General features: G+C 42.7%; 1 protein-coding gene across 4 annotated transcripts in view; it reads right to left on the reverse strand.

Moving 5' to 3' along the window:
• Positions 1-306: 306 nt before the first annotated feature.
• The window catches only part of KIDINS220 (kinase D interacting substrate 220), a 65,350-nt gene continuing 50,412 nt past the window's right edge, over positions 307-15,244 (reverse strand). Inside the window, exons 25-31 of one of the 4 annotated variants that reach the window (XM_048498340.1) lie at positions 15,101-15,205; positions 13,549-13,605; positions 11,091-11,123; positions 7,748-7,894; positions 6,262-6,360; positions 3,981-4,220; positions 307-2,990 (exon numbers count right to left, since the gene is read on the reverse strand). In XM_048498340.1, coding sequence (XP_048354297.1) covers positions 1,725-2,990; positions 3,981-4,220; positions 6,262-6,360; positions 7,748-7,894; positions 11,091-11,123; positions 13,549-13,605; positions 15,101-15,205 — 1,947 coding nt within the window. In that variant the 3' untranslated portion in view covers positions 307-1,724. The remainder of the gene's footprint in view (positions 2,991-3,980; positions 4,221-6,261; positions 6,361-7,747; positions 7,895-11,090; positions 11,124-13,548; positions 13,606-15,100; positions 15,206-15,244) is intronic. The other 3 variants (XM_048498349.1, XM_048498357.1, XM_048498365.1) reach the window with 3 other exon arrangements.

The raw sequence follows: 15,244 nt of genomic DNA on the forward strand, positions 1-15,244 counted from the left end.
TAAAAATGTATTCCACTAAATGACATCTTAAAAAGTGCCACTTCTTTAATGGCACTAGAAAAGTGCCACTTCTTTATGCACTTCTAGTGCCATTTCTTTATGGCACTAGAAAAAGAACTAAGGGTTGTTGCTTTAATGACATTCCATTAATAGATCTGCAACACTATTCATGTACTGAAAATCAGTACACCCAAGTTTTTGTTGGATTTCAGTTCTGAAGTGTGAAGAGGTCCCACAAGGCTTCCCGAATCCCGAATGCATTTCCAGTGCCATCCAATCAAATGAAGACACAACCATTCAAGTAAATAAAATCTTCAGAAACAAGAGCAGCATACTTTATTACCCTCTATACTAGTGCAATACATACAAATTCACCAATCACTGTGAAATCCATGCATGTTTCATTTGTAGTACAGTTTACTGACATCTACTGGAAATGACAGGAGTTTATTTGTTACATTAAGCTAAACGTCAGCTTTCTAACTGCTCCCAAGGCCACAGCAGCTTCTAATGTGGATTCCGCACAGCATATTGATAATGAATTGCAATCGTTATAAATGAATTTGTTTTCCATTCATAAAAAGGGAAAACAAGTTCATTTATAACGACTGCAACCCATTATATACATGCTGTGCGGAATCCACTTAACTGCTCCTTCGTCTTCCACGATCAGGTGAAGCCATGTCAATCTGCAGCTATTTACTTAAAAACTGAAAACACTTCATAAAAAGTACAAAAAGGTTACTTCCTAGCACCAGCCTGAATACGACTTCATCTAACACCACGGTCACAAGCACTTCATGAGATTCCTTGAACATGACTATATCCAACTACAGAGAATTCATCCAATGACATCGAATCTTAGGCACAGCTAACGTTTTCAACATGCAATAATCCTTTTAAAACTTGATCGCATTCTTATACATGTAATGTTTCCAAGGACCACATCATTTAATGAAATGTAATAAATAAAAGTTGAATTTAAGACCACTTTCGGATCAGCACTTGAACCATCACTACTCAACCGTCACATACAACACTTAAAAATGTAACTTAGCAGTAGCTACTTCTAAAGGTATGGAATATTCTGCCCTTTTGCTTCAGTTGGCATAAAATAATCTCCATCCTATTCAACAAGTTAATTTAAGTTTTTAAAATGACCAATTGGAAAGGTTTGCTTAAAAAATCATTTATTTCTCTGCAAGATCTTCTCAATACTAAAAAAAATCCTTTTTAGCTGTTGGAATTTATGCTTCCCCAGGAAAAGTTAAACACTGCCTTTATTTGTGAAGGGACTGCTCATTTACTCTGGACGTTATCTCACCCCAAGTTGAAAGCACACACTGAAATCTATGGGACTCAGAGATACTTAACTATTGCAGGACTAGGCCCTTAATTTTTCATGATGATGTCTCGGATAGGGGGAAGAGAGGAACTCTAACCAGGGGTGGCCAACTCTTGCGCCCCAGAAGTTCATGGACTATGATTCCCATCAGTCCCTGCCAGCATGGCTAATTGGTCATGCTGGCAGGGGCTGATGGGAACTGTAGTCCATGAACTGTAGTTCATGAATTGTAGTCCGCCAGAGTCGGACAACCCTGCGCTAAACCATGATACGGGGAGGTAAACCAACAGAAAGCCTGATCAGGGACAACCGGAGAGTATGTAGTAGAGGGAAAGCATTAAAATGCGATATTTGAGTACGCTGTGTGAACTGGCACCTCTCAAAGAATACTCTCCCTCTCTTCCCCAAAGCCTGCAGCATCAGAGCCAGTAACAGCAAGGAGCTCAGAAGAATCTTTTGAAAGCCTGACATAACTGGAGCGCTGGCTTCGCTTGTGGGCCACGCCTTTCAGGTTATCATTCTGCACTGCAACTGAATTAGAACTTGATCCGGGGCGCAGGATGATTTGAGAAGGCTCTCGGATGCTTTCGCTCTCTTCAAAATTCTGATTGGCTCTGTTGACTGGGGCACTGTTGTTATTCAGAGTGACTGTGCTGGGGGTCCGGTTCAGATTGTAAACTTTCTGGCAAACTGGCCAGTTCTCCTCAGGACTGCTTGCTATTAAGCTACTGTCTGAAGGGCTTTTCTTATCTTCTGAACAAATTGACATACGGGCCAATGTGGGGTCTTGAAGGCCACTTAAGCTAAGAGGGATTCCCCTTTTCCCGCTGCGCCCGTCGTCTTCCAGCTCAATGAGATTAGCTTTTTCAAGCTGTGAGTCATCTCCATCATTATGAAGGGAGTGGTTTGGAGAGCTTTCACTGGACCTCACTCCAGAGTCAGAGGAATCCTTCTTGTCCAAGAGAGCATCCGTCAAGTACTCCTTTGCTTTAATGAAGGTTCTAATGGGTTCAGGCCCATGTTCTGGGGATTTCGGCAGCTTCTCCGTCTTCCCTTCCGCTTTTCTGTCTTTACCTTCCTTGAGCAGTGGAGTGTTATCCGATTCTTCGGTTCCAGATTCATCTTCATCACTTGGGAGTTTCTGGTAGCGCAAAGCTACTCCCTTTAGCTTTAGATCTGCAGCTTGGAAAATGCTGGTCCTTTCTGAAGACTTCTTCCCTGACAGAAGCTTGGAGCCTGACTGATCTGATTTTTCATCTTCTTCAGTAATGGGATCCAACGGAGATGCATCGCTAGTAGACACACCTGACGTACTGTAGTCTACATCATTCCGCTTAACCAAGAAAGACTTCCGTCCGTCGTCCAGTTTCTGTTCGGCATCCTTTGACTTATCTTGCTCAGTGCTAGACTGTAGGGAGCCTGTTGATGTACTCTGGCCCATATAAAAAGCTGCTGAGCTATGTGGGGAAGATCTGCCACTCACAGTGCTAGAACTTGCACCCCCTTCTAGTTGAGACATCTGAGCAATATATTCTCTATATGCATCTCTATACTCTGCCTGTACCTTATCAGTAAGCTTTGAAATTTCAATATTAGAATCTTGAGAGTTGAGGCTTGAAAGACTTGGAGTTCTTCGGGTTTGCGACTGTACAAAGAGGGGAAAAAGTCCATGTTAGTTACAGAAGCACGGGGTAGTCCTTAAAATGCAAAGGGTCGTTACAAACCTTTGGTACTCAATTTAAGCACAATCTAAAGATCTAGTCCAGGGGTCTGCAACCTGCCAATTGGCCATGCTGGCAGGGGCTGATGGGAATTGTAGTCCATGAACATCTGGAGAGCCACAGGTTGCAGACCACTGATCTAGTCACATGATTTCTTCAGGAATCATTAAGAGCCTCTTAACACAGTACACAGGTATGAGCTGTGAAGTGCATGACATTTGATCAAACTGCACATCCCAGGTTCAATTCTTGATGCTGCTACAAAGCCTGCTAAATGGCATTCAGTGCTTCAGGCATGCCAAACTCTTCTCCCCATGGAACAAACATTTCACTCTACAAGCAGTCACCTGTCTCTTTGTATATACCGTGTTTCCCCAAAAACAAGATAGGGTCTTATATTAATTTTTGCTCCAAAAGATGAGTTAGGGCTTATTTTCAGGGGATGTCATATTTTCCCCCCCTTGATTTTGCGCCCTCCACATGACCAGATCAGCTGCGTCATGGAATCTGCAACTAGGGCTTATTTTTGGAGTACGGTTTATATTTCAAGCATCCTCCAAAAATCCCGAAAAATCATGCTAGGGCTTATTTTCGGGGTAGGTCTTATTTTCGGGGAAACAGGGTACAAAGTTGAAGGAAACGGGGAAACACTGCCAGGCATGGGAATGCGGAGGGTGGGGGGATGTCTTTGTATGTGTGGGGTTGGAAGAGGGCAGATAACTGCATTCTGCTCAGGGATGCTGAATTACACAGGTTGTGTTCCCTCCCCTTCATATACATGAATGCATAAGCAACCAATATCCACATCTCAATACATATTTGTAATTCTTGAAAAAAAAGGAAGTGCACACTAGCAGTTACTGCTATGGTCCAAACAAAGGAAATAGGGAAAAAAAGATCTACTTTCAAGTTACCTGCCAGCTGAGGTTGCTATGACGCGGAGGGGCTTCATCTAAACCAATGTTGTTTAACTCTTCAAAGCTGAAGTTGAGAGCATAGGGGGGTTGACCAGAGAGGCCTGTAAGTTCTGTATGAGGCAACTCGCTATTCAGTGCAGGCCGACGAGCAAGATCATTGTGTGAATTGGAATTTTCAGCTGCCATGCGAGAATCTTCATGGACTGCTTGACTTTCAGCATTTCTCATTTCCAATACCTAGTGTGTGAAGGACAGATATTATTATGCCAGCAGGACAGCACTGGAAACTAAACTGCTCGGGCAAAACTCCACGGAGAACAGCTCATGGAAGTTTACAGAGTTTATCAAGTACCCTTCTGTAAATAGAGTCCCCATGAGCAGGCTGGGGGTTGTGATCCACCCGCAACACGTCCCCCCCCCCCCTCATAGTTCCTGGAAGATTATTGAGCATCCTCAATGGCAGCAATTATTTGTTAACAATACTTACCTAGCCACTTAAGATAGGTAACAATGGAAAAACAGTAAAATGAAAATAAAATTGAAGTAGGCATATAGTGCAATGTAACTGTCAAAACCCAAACACATATGCCCTACTCATCACTTTTTCTAAAACTTACTATTACTTGGCTACTCTTCCCACATGCAGGTAAGAACAGCTGCTCCCCTCCTTCCCACAACTCCCAGGTGAGGGGGTAAGGTCTGCCACCTCTTTTAATGGTCTAGGACAGGGGTATGCAACTGTGGCACTTCAGATGTTCATGGACTACAATTCCCATCAGCCCCTGCTGGCATGGCCAATTCCAGACACACTTTCCATTAAAGAATGCAAAGGGCACAGAGGGCTGATTTTGCAGGGCTGTGTCCATGCTGGAAAAGGCATACATGGAATATGCTATGGAAAAGTTTTAGCAAGATGTTTCTTTGCTGTGTTGGGATTCCTCGTGCTTCTCTCATCTAGTCTCTTATCTCCCCCCTGTCCCCTCACATCCTTGCCACTTTTATTTCCCCAATAGTCTTCCCTGCAACCTGTGACATCCGTACCCCTGCAGAAGCTAAAGACCATCTGCTCCAATACTTTCCAGCCCACCCATTAAGATCTGCCTCTCAAGCCCTGTGGCCTGGGCCACCGCCTTCAGAGGTGAGGTGGGCGGTGACTAGAAACGGGGCATTTCCTGTGCTGGCCGTTGGACCCCCCCCCCCCCAATCCCTTGAAGTTTGTCTGGCGCCTGCTTTACTTTCTTTTCGGCACCAGGCTTTTAATTAAGGGGTTTATCTTATCAAGTTTAATGGTCTGCTTCTGCTTTATGGCTATAAAGATACATACACACACTGTAAGCAGGAATTTGACAAGGCAGCACAGAAATATTCTAAACTAAATAATGCTCTATTCAGTGATGCAGGAGACTGAACAAAGGGTCTCCCTATCAGCTCTCTCTCTCTGAGTGGGGTGTGCAGTAATAACAGGTTTTTCTCACAGGATCAGGAAAAAGGGAGAGAGAAAACACTTCTAGGAACGCAACGACAAGTTCAAGATAATGCTGGCTGGGAAGGATCTGGGGAAAATATTCTCTCTGCTCCTATTGTGACTTCTAGCAGCATAAAAGAGAACTAGGGCAGCGTAGTGGTGAGAGTACCAGACTAGGATCTGGAAAACCCAGGTTCGAATCCTCATTCTACCGTGGAAGCTTGCTGGGTGACTTAGGATCTGTCACAAACTCAGTTGGACCTACCTCACAGTGTCGCTGTGACAGCAAAATGGGGACAAAGAAAACAATGTAAATCACTGTGAGTCCCAATTAGGGAGAAAAGTGGAGTATAAATGATGAAAATATAATACCCAACTGTTAAGACTGCCGTGCCTTGCCAAAACTGAAAACATGATGAATATCACTGCTCTATAAAGCCACAGAAAGTACTATTTTCAAGAAACTAAGCCTAACTACTACAAACGTGCAATTCTAGGTATATTTACCTGACGGCAAGCCTCAACGAACATGGAAGCACTTATTTCTCAGTAAACATGTGTGTATAAACTGCTGTCAAGTCACAGCTGACTTACAGCAACCTGCAGGGTTTTCAAGGTGAGAAATGAACAGAGGTGGTTTGCCACTGCCTTCCTCTGCGGAAGAATTCTGATATTTCTTGGTGGCCTTCCTCCCAAACATTAACCCAGGCCAACCTTGCTTAACTCCCCAGATCTGAGGAGATCAGTCTTGCCTGGTGCTGGCAGCACAACTAGAATTTGCGTTTACAGATATGATTTTTAACATGGTCTTACGGTGCTCCTGAAAAGATGCCAGTCACCAAAATTCATGCTCATCTCTCGCTTCAGTTCATCGATGTTGCACTGTGCTAAAACACGACCATTTATGTTTGCCTAGAAAAAACAAAAACAAAAGGTTTCCTCTAAATATTGCCTTAAAAGCCTGGAATTGGATGTTAGTTGAAAGTACAGACAGACAGTGTAATTTCAGATAGAATACGAAGAAAAATATAAGGCAGGGATTCATCCATTTGCAATTTTGGGTAGGACCTAAAAAACCCCAATTAAAATGGTAAGAAGTATGTTTGTAATGTCAACATAGATGTTAAGACCCACATTGAAATTGTATGTGGGGCTGCTTTCAAGGCTGCTTTTTCTAACTGTAGTCTGACAATATGGCCAGTCTTTCAGGTCTGGTGGGATGAGAGATTTTCTTCCTCAGAAAATATCAAAAATGTCTACAGCATTCTTTTCGTGCAGAGCTTTGGAACTGGGAGTTACTTCTTCCTTTGTTAGCCAATGCATCAGCATTTTTTTTATACCTAGCACTTCACTCTTTCTGCAATTAATCAATTTCAGTAAGATTTCTCTTCTAGTTCCATATAATTATAATGTGTGTAGCCACTAATAAGGTAAACAGCACCTTCAGGAATATATATGCACAATGAAAAGTTTTGTAGAAAATTCAGTATTAAGGGACTGCCTGACAATTGAAATTCCACTACAGAAGCTCATTAACAACAGAGAGGGGGGGTGGGGGGAGGTGAATAGAACCAGTCATTGAAGAAATCAGTTTGGCAGAAAATGTATAGAAATTACCACCACTTGCAAATTATGGGAAATAAGAAGCAGGTGCTTGTATCATTGCATGGCAAGTGGCATTTTTCAGTGGTCGAGCAATATGAAATGGTTGGGAATGAGAGAAGACATCTCTGGAGATTTTGTTTTCACCGTTTTACAACCGTTTGCTACAGCAGCGGGCAGCAACTTCAACACCATCTTGGGGTGGAATAACAGCTCAAACGGCGCTGTTGTCCCAAAACCAGATTTGGCTTTTTCACAACACTGCCTTTACTCCAATGGAAAAATCACATAGCCAATTCAGACTGGCTGCATGACAGTGTCACCGTTAGTAAGGAAAGGAATAGCTGTTTCGAAAAAGACAGGAGCAGAAGCTAATGGTCATCAGGGCCAAACACAGGATCACAATGGAATGCCAGTACCATTTCTGTGCCATGAATGAGGTAAAGGTGCGTACTTTTTGACCTGAGTTGAGGTAATTTCTCTCTGCACAGCAGCTCCCACAAAAGGCACCCCCCCAAAGGTTCCTTTGGAAGATTTTGGGGGGGAGCAGGTGCAGATTTTATGTGGAAGGAGAGAAATCTTTCACAAAGTGAATATACCATCTTCGTTTTCTTCTCATTTCAAAAGATAATGACGTGATATTTACGCTAATGTAGAATGCTACGTATTGCCGCTCCACTTTATTCCAAGAGCTCACCTTCTTTATCGTTGCAGAGTACTGAGGCACCATACTCTGGTCGAGCCCTTCTATCTGCTTCAGTTTTTCACACACAGCATCAACTGACATGGAGCTCAAAGGCACAGGAGGCACTCCTGCGCTTGCCCCTTGGATTGTTCCTGTTCCCTAAGTGAGGGGAAAGTACATACATGTGATATGTTCAAATGTTTATTATGCTTACACACTATACAAAGAACACCGTATTCCAGGCCTCACTGAAAGGTAACATGATTGACAACTGGCATACTGTCACTCAAACCCACTATCAACCCTTGTCACTCTGTTCCACCGAATCTGTCCAGTAGAGTTCTAACCGTGAAGACAGGCACTGACTGCGTGTCCATCTTCTCAGGAAAGGAGCCAATGGTGCCTATCAGAAGGGAGTACTCCCTTCTATGCAAGAAGCACTCTTAAAAACAATTTTTGTGTGCCAAAGTTTCCAGTGAGGACAAAGAAATTACTTACAAAACAGAGAAAATCCAAACTAAGAGCAGTGGACTCTAATCTGGAGAACAGAGTTCAATTCCCCACTCCTCCACATGAAGCCTGCTAGGTCACCTCGGGCCAGTCACAGTTCTCTCAGAAATCTCTCAGCCCACACAGGCAACTGTAAACCGTCTCCAAATGTCTCTTGCCTTGAAAACCCTATGGGGTTGCCATAAGTCAGCCGTGACTTGATGGCACATGCAAACATATACACTAATACTAGAATGACTTTTCCCACAGAGAACTAATTAGAAAAAAAATGTATCAGCTACAGATTAAATTGAAAGGCTGGCCCTGAAAGAAAAATCTGCTGGCAAATATCCTTAACTGTCCATATGCTACCACTGAAGTGGCTGAAAGAACAGTGAGAAAGTACAGCCCTTTTCCCCTGGGCATGCAATCCCAGCCACATTTAAAGATGAGAGGATTTTTGTGCCTAGAACACTTGTTCTGGAAATTTTCAAATCAAAGCTTTGCACAGGCACAAACCCCCCAAATATGAGGCATGGAAGCCTTGAAAAAGTAATTCAACAACCTCAACAACTAATTTCTTTCATTTTCTTTGCCTCCTTTAATGAGCAGATCAGGGAGACAAAGAGTGCAGAAAGATGGAATATGCTCGAAACACTGCTAGTTGTTCTCCTGCCATAAGGATTCCTGGTGCCATTGAAATGTAATAAATAGGGGCTGCTTAGGTCTACAATGGCAAAATTCAATGTAGTGTCCATGGGACAGTTCTAATCTGGCCACCACCGCCTCCACACACACACAGAGCGCTTCCCAGTTCGGCTCTCCTCCCCGCCCCAGGAGTCCAGGGCGGGGAGGAGAGCCAAGCAGGAGGCTCGGAGCCCTCTGCTCCACGCCTCCTCCCCCCTCGCTGCCCCGCTCGGCTCTCCTCCTCACCCTGGGCTCCCTGGGAGCTCAGAATTGTAGAAGAGTATACACATTCACTGCAGAATTTACTGAGAATCTTTAAGCTCCAGAACGTGGAAGGAACTTCAAGAAGGGATAGAAAATCTATGCAATTTTCTGAATATCCCTATAAATTATCCAGGGGGGAAAAGTTAATAACTGGCACGGGGGCTCTTATACCCATGTGAAAGGACTTCCAGAAATGGGTGGCAGCTTAAACTGAATAGAGTCAGAGGAAGTCAGCTGACAGCATCATGAAAACATCTGAAAAACAGCCTGCACTGATACCTGAGGGAAGTCAGAAACAAAATAAAAACCTGGAGCGGAACCGTTTGTCCCCTGCAATCATCAATAGTTGCTTTTATTTAAAATAAAAGCCAAAGTTTTTTGGATGCTAAAGTTGATGAATCAGAAAAGCATATGGAATCATAGAGTCGGAAGAGACCACAAGGACCATCAAGTCTAATCCCTGCCTTGCGGAAATACATAATCAAAGCACTCCTGACAGATGGCCATCCAGCCTCTGTTTAAAAATCTCCAAAGGGGACTCTACCACCCACCCAAGACAGTGTATTCCACATTTGAACAGCCATTACTGTCAGTAAGTTCTTCCTAATGTTTACGTGGAATCTCTGCAAAATTGAAAACCTGCTGCATTCAATCCACTAGTGAAAGAGTTCTTCATATGTGCACTGCATGCACTATATGCAGCCCATGGATGGTACACTCTGTAAATCTGGCCTTGTATTCTTCCTGGCTAATAGGTACCAGTTGTGATCCAAGCAGCCAGTTCTGACAAGAATAAAGTTCTTTACAAAAGTCACCCTTCTTATAAGATAATGAACTCTATTAAAAGTAAACGAGGATAGTCTAGCTAAAATTCCACAGAAAACATTAATGCATGCACGTTCTATACTAAAGCCTAGAAGCATTTAAAAAAAGCTTGTGGTGCAGAGGTTAGAATGCCAGACTATGATCTGGGAATACTGTGTTTGAATCCCCACACTCTACCATGAAAGCTCCCTGGGCGTAACTTTGGGTCAGGCAGACATTCTCAGCATAACAGAGTTCTTGTGAGGAGAAAATGGAGAAGGGGAGAAAGATGGAAGCCTGGGGTGTCCAACCCTGGTGCTTCAGATGTTCATGGACTACAATTCCCATCAGCCCCTGCTGGCATGGCCAAAGTTGTCAGAGCTGGACCAGCAGCGCCAGAGTTGGACATCCCTGATGTAAGCCACTGGGGAGAAAGGTGGGGTATAAATGAAGTAATTAAGCAGATAGATAATTAGGGTTAGTTAGTTTAGTTAGATTTAACTACATTAAATAAATCTTGTCGCTCTACTAGATTTTTCAATGTGTGTACAGAATTGATCTGTTGTACTCAGCAGCTGAGCAACATCAGCAACACAGAGGTCAGAAAAAGGCTAAGATCTGAAACCTAATCGATACAGATGTTGGAAATCACTGACAAACCTTAAGCAGTGAAGAATAAGTGGCATATGCCAACAGAAGAATGAACTTTTCTCAACATTATAAGAAACGGTTACAATATTCTCAATGCCAGTGCACAATCCCTGTGAAAAGTGATTAGCTTTAATCCAAATCACTCTTTATCAAACGCAGCGCCTGAATAAGGAAAGCAAACACTTCGGGGGATGCTGACGCCAAGCTGTGTGAATTAAACTTGTATTTGAAACAGGCACCTTTCTCAGTGGCAGCGGTTCCCCGTTAAAGCTGCTAAGAGAGCATTCTTCTACCAAGTATTCGCCATGCAAAAAAAGAAGGAATCTAAAAAGCAGGATGTCAAAGCAAACCTTCAAAGCTAGTGAAGTGCATCAGCCTATAAGCAGCTCAGCATGAAGTGCTAGTATCACATTGCGTGTCACGATCATTCAAAAAACACAAGTGCAGGAACTCGCTGTACCTGTCTCTGTCTGTTTAACCCAGTTTTACACTGCTTTAAGAAAGGGACAGAAAAGTCAAATGCTTAACATGAAACATAAGGGGGGGAACCTATAGAGAATCATCAAATGTACAGTTATTTATCCCCCCCCCCTTTAAAATAGAAATTTAGCAAAAAACAAACCAACCCACAACAGCATTTTCCTGTTCTGATTAACTATTCTTGCCAAGATCCAAAGAATTATGTGGGCAGCTCTCGACACCCAATGATTCTTTGGGCCGGTTTCTCAAACTTTAGACCCCTTCCCTTCCCTTGCCCCAAACACCCCCACTCCCACCCCACAGTAAACACATAACTGTTTTCAAAGCTCAGGAAGCTTTTAAGCAGCCTGCTATACAATGAGGAAAGAGGCAAGAATCCCACTGAACTCCCTTAAAGTCTTTAACTTGCACGCAACTTAAGCAACTCCTTAAACAACACACACTAATGAACATTTTTCCAGACAGTAGTGGCTTATTACAATTTTTTTACTTGGAATAATCCTATAAAGCCAGCTCAGGTTTTAAGATATGGAAGATTTGTTGTGAGAAAGTCATGGCTATGGATATGGAATGGATATGGAAGATTTGTGACATTTGTAAAGGAGGAAAACATGGATTCCCAAGAGATTCAAATCTGTAATCTGCATTCAGAATGTACTGACAATATCACTAATGTGAGGATAGAAAGAGTAGCTGGGACTTCCCCTATGATGGGTTACGGGACTGTTTGTGCTGGAAGTTCCTTGCCAACTGGACCTAGCAGCAGATCATGGAGCACTATCTGGCAAGAGTTTTGAGGCAGCTAAATCCCTTACCAACTATTGTTTTCAGTGGGGTTTCAAGCAGTGACTTAACTTGCACTGGATTGAACCCACTGTATTAAAGAAACATTCCTACCGGACCCGTGAGAATACCAAGATTTAAAGCATGCACAAGGCCATCTGGTTAAAAAGTAAAACCATGCCTGGTCATGAAAAAATGCACTGTTCAACGCAAATGTAAAGCCCCAGTTCAACATACTACCTTTCTTTTTTACTTGATTTGTAAATGATTCCCTTTCACATGTTTTGCTAGACTAGTCAAGAATGCAAAAGTGCCATATGCCCTGTGGTCAAAAATCAAAAGTATCAGGCTGACAAAAAATTAATGGTTTATTCAACACAGGTTTACAACATTTTACTGTTATAACAGCCTTGTAAGTGATCTGGATTTTGCAACCAGTTGAAAACACTGCTGTTTATGTGGAGTCTAAAAATAAATCACAGGTTTGCAACATGCCACATTTTCTAAAGCGGTTAAAAAGTAAACTTCATTTAAAAAAAAAAATAAGTCTCAAATCATGTTTAAGGACATGGGTTTGGCCTCCAGCCAACAGCACACGAACAAGAATGTTTTCCATTTCCATTTCAGTGACAAGGTCTGTAACACAACTGAAGACCTTATGAAGCATCACTTTACAGCTGGTGTCGTTCAACACAAGCACAGCGCCAGGGCAGGTCCTCAAAATTCATCACACAATCATTGCAGGTTGTCCTTCACAAACGTGGGCCATCTTCTTGTTTTTCCTAAGCTTTTTTTTTCCTTTTGAGACTTGTGCCAGTCATGGCCTCTGTAATGGTAGACTTGTTGCAACTGTGGAGTGTGGGGAAAGGAGTGGGGAGGCTGGGGTATGGCAGTGAACCATGCTAGTCGCTAGAGACCACTACAGACTCATGAGTGTTTGGACAATGAACCCCAAATCCAAATCATACCAGTGAAAGCTGCTGCAGAAAACAGTATAAAGTCTTTGGCAACCCAAGGTTTGGTCCTAGAGGGGCTTTTTAATTGGTTTCAGATGGCTGAATTAAGAGAGATTAAAGTTTTAGAAATAAGACCTAAGATGTACGCAACAATTTGTACTATTATATATCACCATAGTGGAGAAATATCTGGCCTGGCTGATCTCCTAAGACTCACAGCTGAAAATCTTTCCCCCTCTCTCCCTGCCTCATGTCCAGCTTTAAATCCTGTCAAGTGCAGCAGCTTTATGCTCTGATACAACTGAGAAAGGAGAGCGGGTGGGTTATTTGGCTGAGAACATTCGGAGAAGCTATCAAGTGCTCACTTCTACAACGACGAATAAACTAAATACACTAAGTACCTTTCACGAGCCAACACAACATTGCTAACGAAGAAGGAACACACTGCATCCATAGCTAAAGACACCGTACTGCACGGACGACTGAAGGCAGCAGGGAAAGGAAAACCGTTTGCTATGTTTTATGAGTATTAGTGCTGGTATTTATTCACAAACTATGCTTATTAGTCTCCATCTATTCTACTCGCTCATCAAGCCACTGATGCAGGGTTAGTGGGCTGCAGTTACACTTTCGAAGTTACGTCACTTTCGAAGCGGCAATGAGATGCTAAGGTTCCACACCACATGACTACTCATTTACCATGGAGGGGTTTGTGGGTGAAGGAAGCCCCTCATCAACATCCTCCTCGATCATATCCTAGCAACAACAACAAATGGTTACGGTTTGGATTTAAAAAAAAAAAAGGTTAAGCACTCAGTGAAAATTTGATAGGAACAGTAGCGGAAGAAGCATCGTAGTATGCCGTTGTCATTTTAGAAAAGCTATCAGTGGCAGGGAAAAATGAGACTCAAGAATATTTCGCCCGGCTCACCAAAGCATTCTGTCCGGCTCGTGTTAACAAATCTGCACAGCCCCCCAGCAGTGGATGAGCCACTCGCAGAAAGAAGCTGAAGATCAAGGTCCTCAAAATAGATGTCTTTACAGGCCAGATGTAGCTTACAGGTCTTGCGTCTGCCTAATCCTAGCTTGAGCAGTTTTTAGAACTGAGATATATGGTCAAATTCTTCTAACATGTCAGAGGTGGGATCCAGCAGGTTCTCACCAGTTCCTGAGAGTGGGTTACTAATTATTTGTGTGTGCCGAGAGGGGGTTACTAATTGGGTCCGCTTTTCCATCTCCACGCCTCCCCGAGAGGCATACTGCGTGAAGGTTCCATATAGCACGTGAAGGTTCCATATAGCAATTGCGACTGATAATGTAACTCCCTGAACTGGGTTAATCCCTTTCAGGTACTGCAATTCATTGATTCTCAGCCTTTCGTACCTTTCATCTCACCAGTCTCTTATCAAAGAACCTGTGTGTTTCACCATTGCTGTGTTCAGATTTGTGAGTAGGGGCATTTTCTGTAATGCGATGATGATTTAGAAATGACCTGGTGCAAAAAAATTTTTTGGGGTCGTGGTGGGGTGGCTGCCCATGTGGGGGGCATCCAACTCAGGTTTTGCCCAGGGCTCAGGTTTGCCTAGGTACGCCTCTGCACCTTTTGCTGAGGGGGGGCTGGCGAGGGAACCTGTTACTAAAATTTTTGGATCCCACCACTGTAACATTTCCTCGTCCTTTTTGAACCAACTATTAGCCAGTTTGTATTTATGGAGTTGTGGCACAGTTATGTAAGCATCTAAAAAGCTCAGTTTATATTGCACAGGATAATAATGATTTAGTTTTACAGCAGTCCTAATTGATAAATACTTTATGTTTGGAAGTAAATAAGTGAATCATTCGTTAGCTGTTTCGCTGGGTCTTTCTGATCACCGATAATCTCAAACTAATCAGAGAATGAAGATTATCTTCCCATTAGACTCGTAAATTACTAAGTTAATAATTTTATTATCCCAAATGAAGCATAAATTCACAAATGAAGAAGTTTAGGGGCATATATACCCATACCTACACTTATTACGTAATATAATGGGGATTCCTCAATTCCAGTCAAAACAAAAGTTTCCATGAAAAAGTGAAACAAAACATGGTTTTGTAATCCGTATTAACCATATTTTTAGATTAAGGGGGGGGGAAGTAATTTGCACATCTATGCACTAACATCGTTTTGTACAACTGACTAATTTTAGTATAAAAGTTAGTACGTTCAGTTATTTTGCCCTCCCCTTCCCCTCCCCCGCAAGATACTTACTAGACTCTGATCTCTGGACAAACTCGATTTTATTGATGGACGTGGGATGAGATGAGAATTGCCAGGGTAATACCTTGGCATGTAAACATATGGGGCAAAGAATGGCTATGGAAAGAAACATGTAACAAAAAAAAAGACAATTAC

Source organism: Sphaerodactylus townsendi, linkage group LG01, assembly GCF_021028975.2.
Source record: "Sphaerodactylus townsendi isolate TG3544 linkage group LG01, MPM_Stown_v2.3, whole genome shotgun sequence".
Lineage (NCBI taxonomy): Eukaryota > Metazoa > Chordata > Lepidosauria > Squamata > Sphaerodactylidae > Sphaerodactylus > Sphaerodactylus townsendi.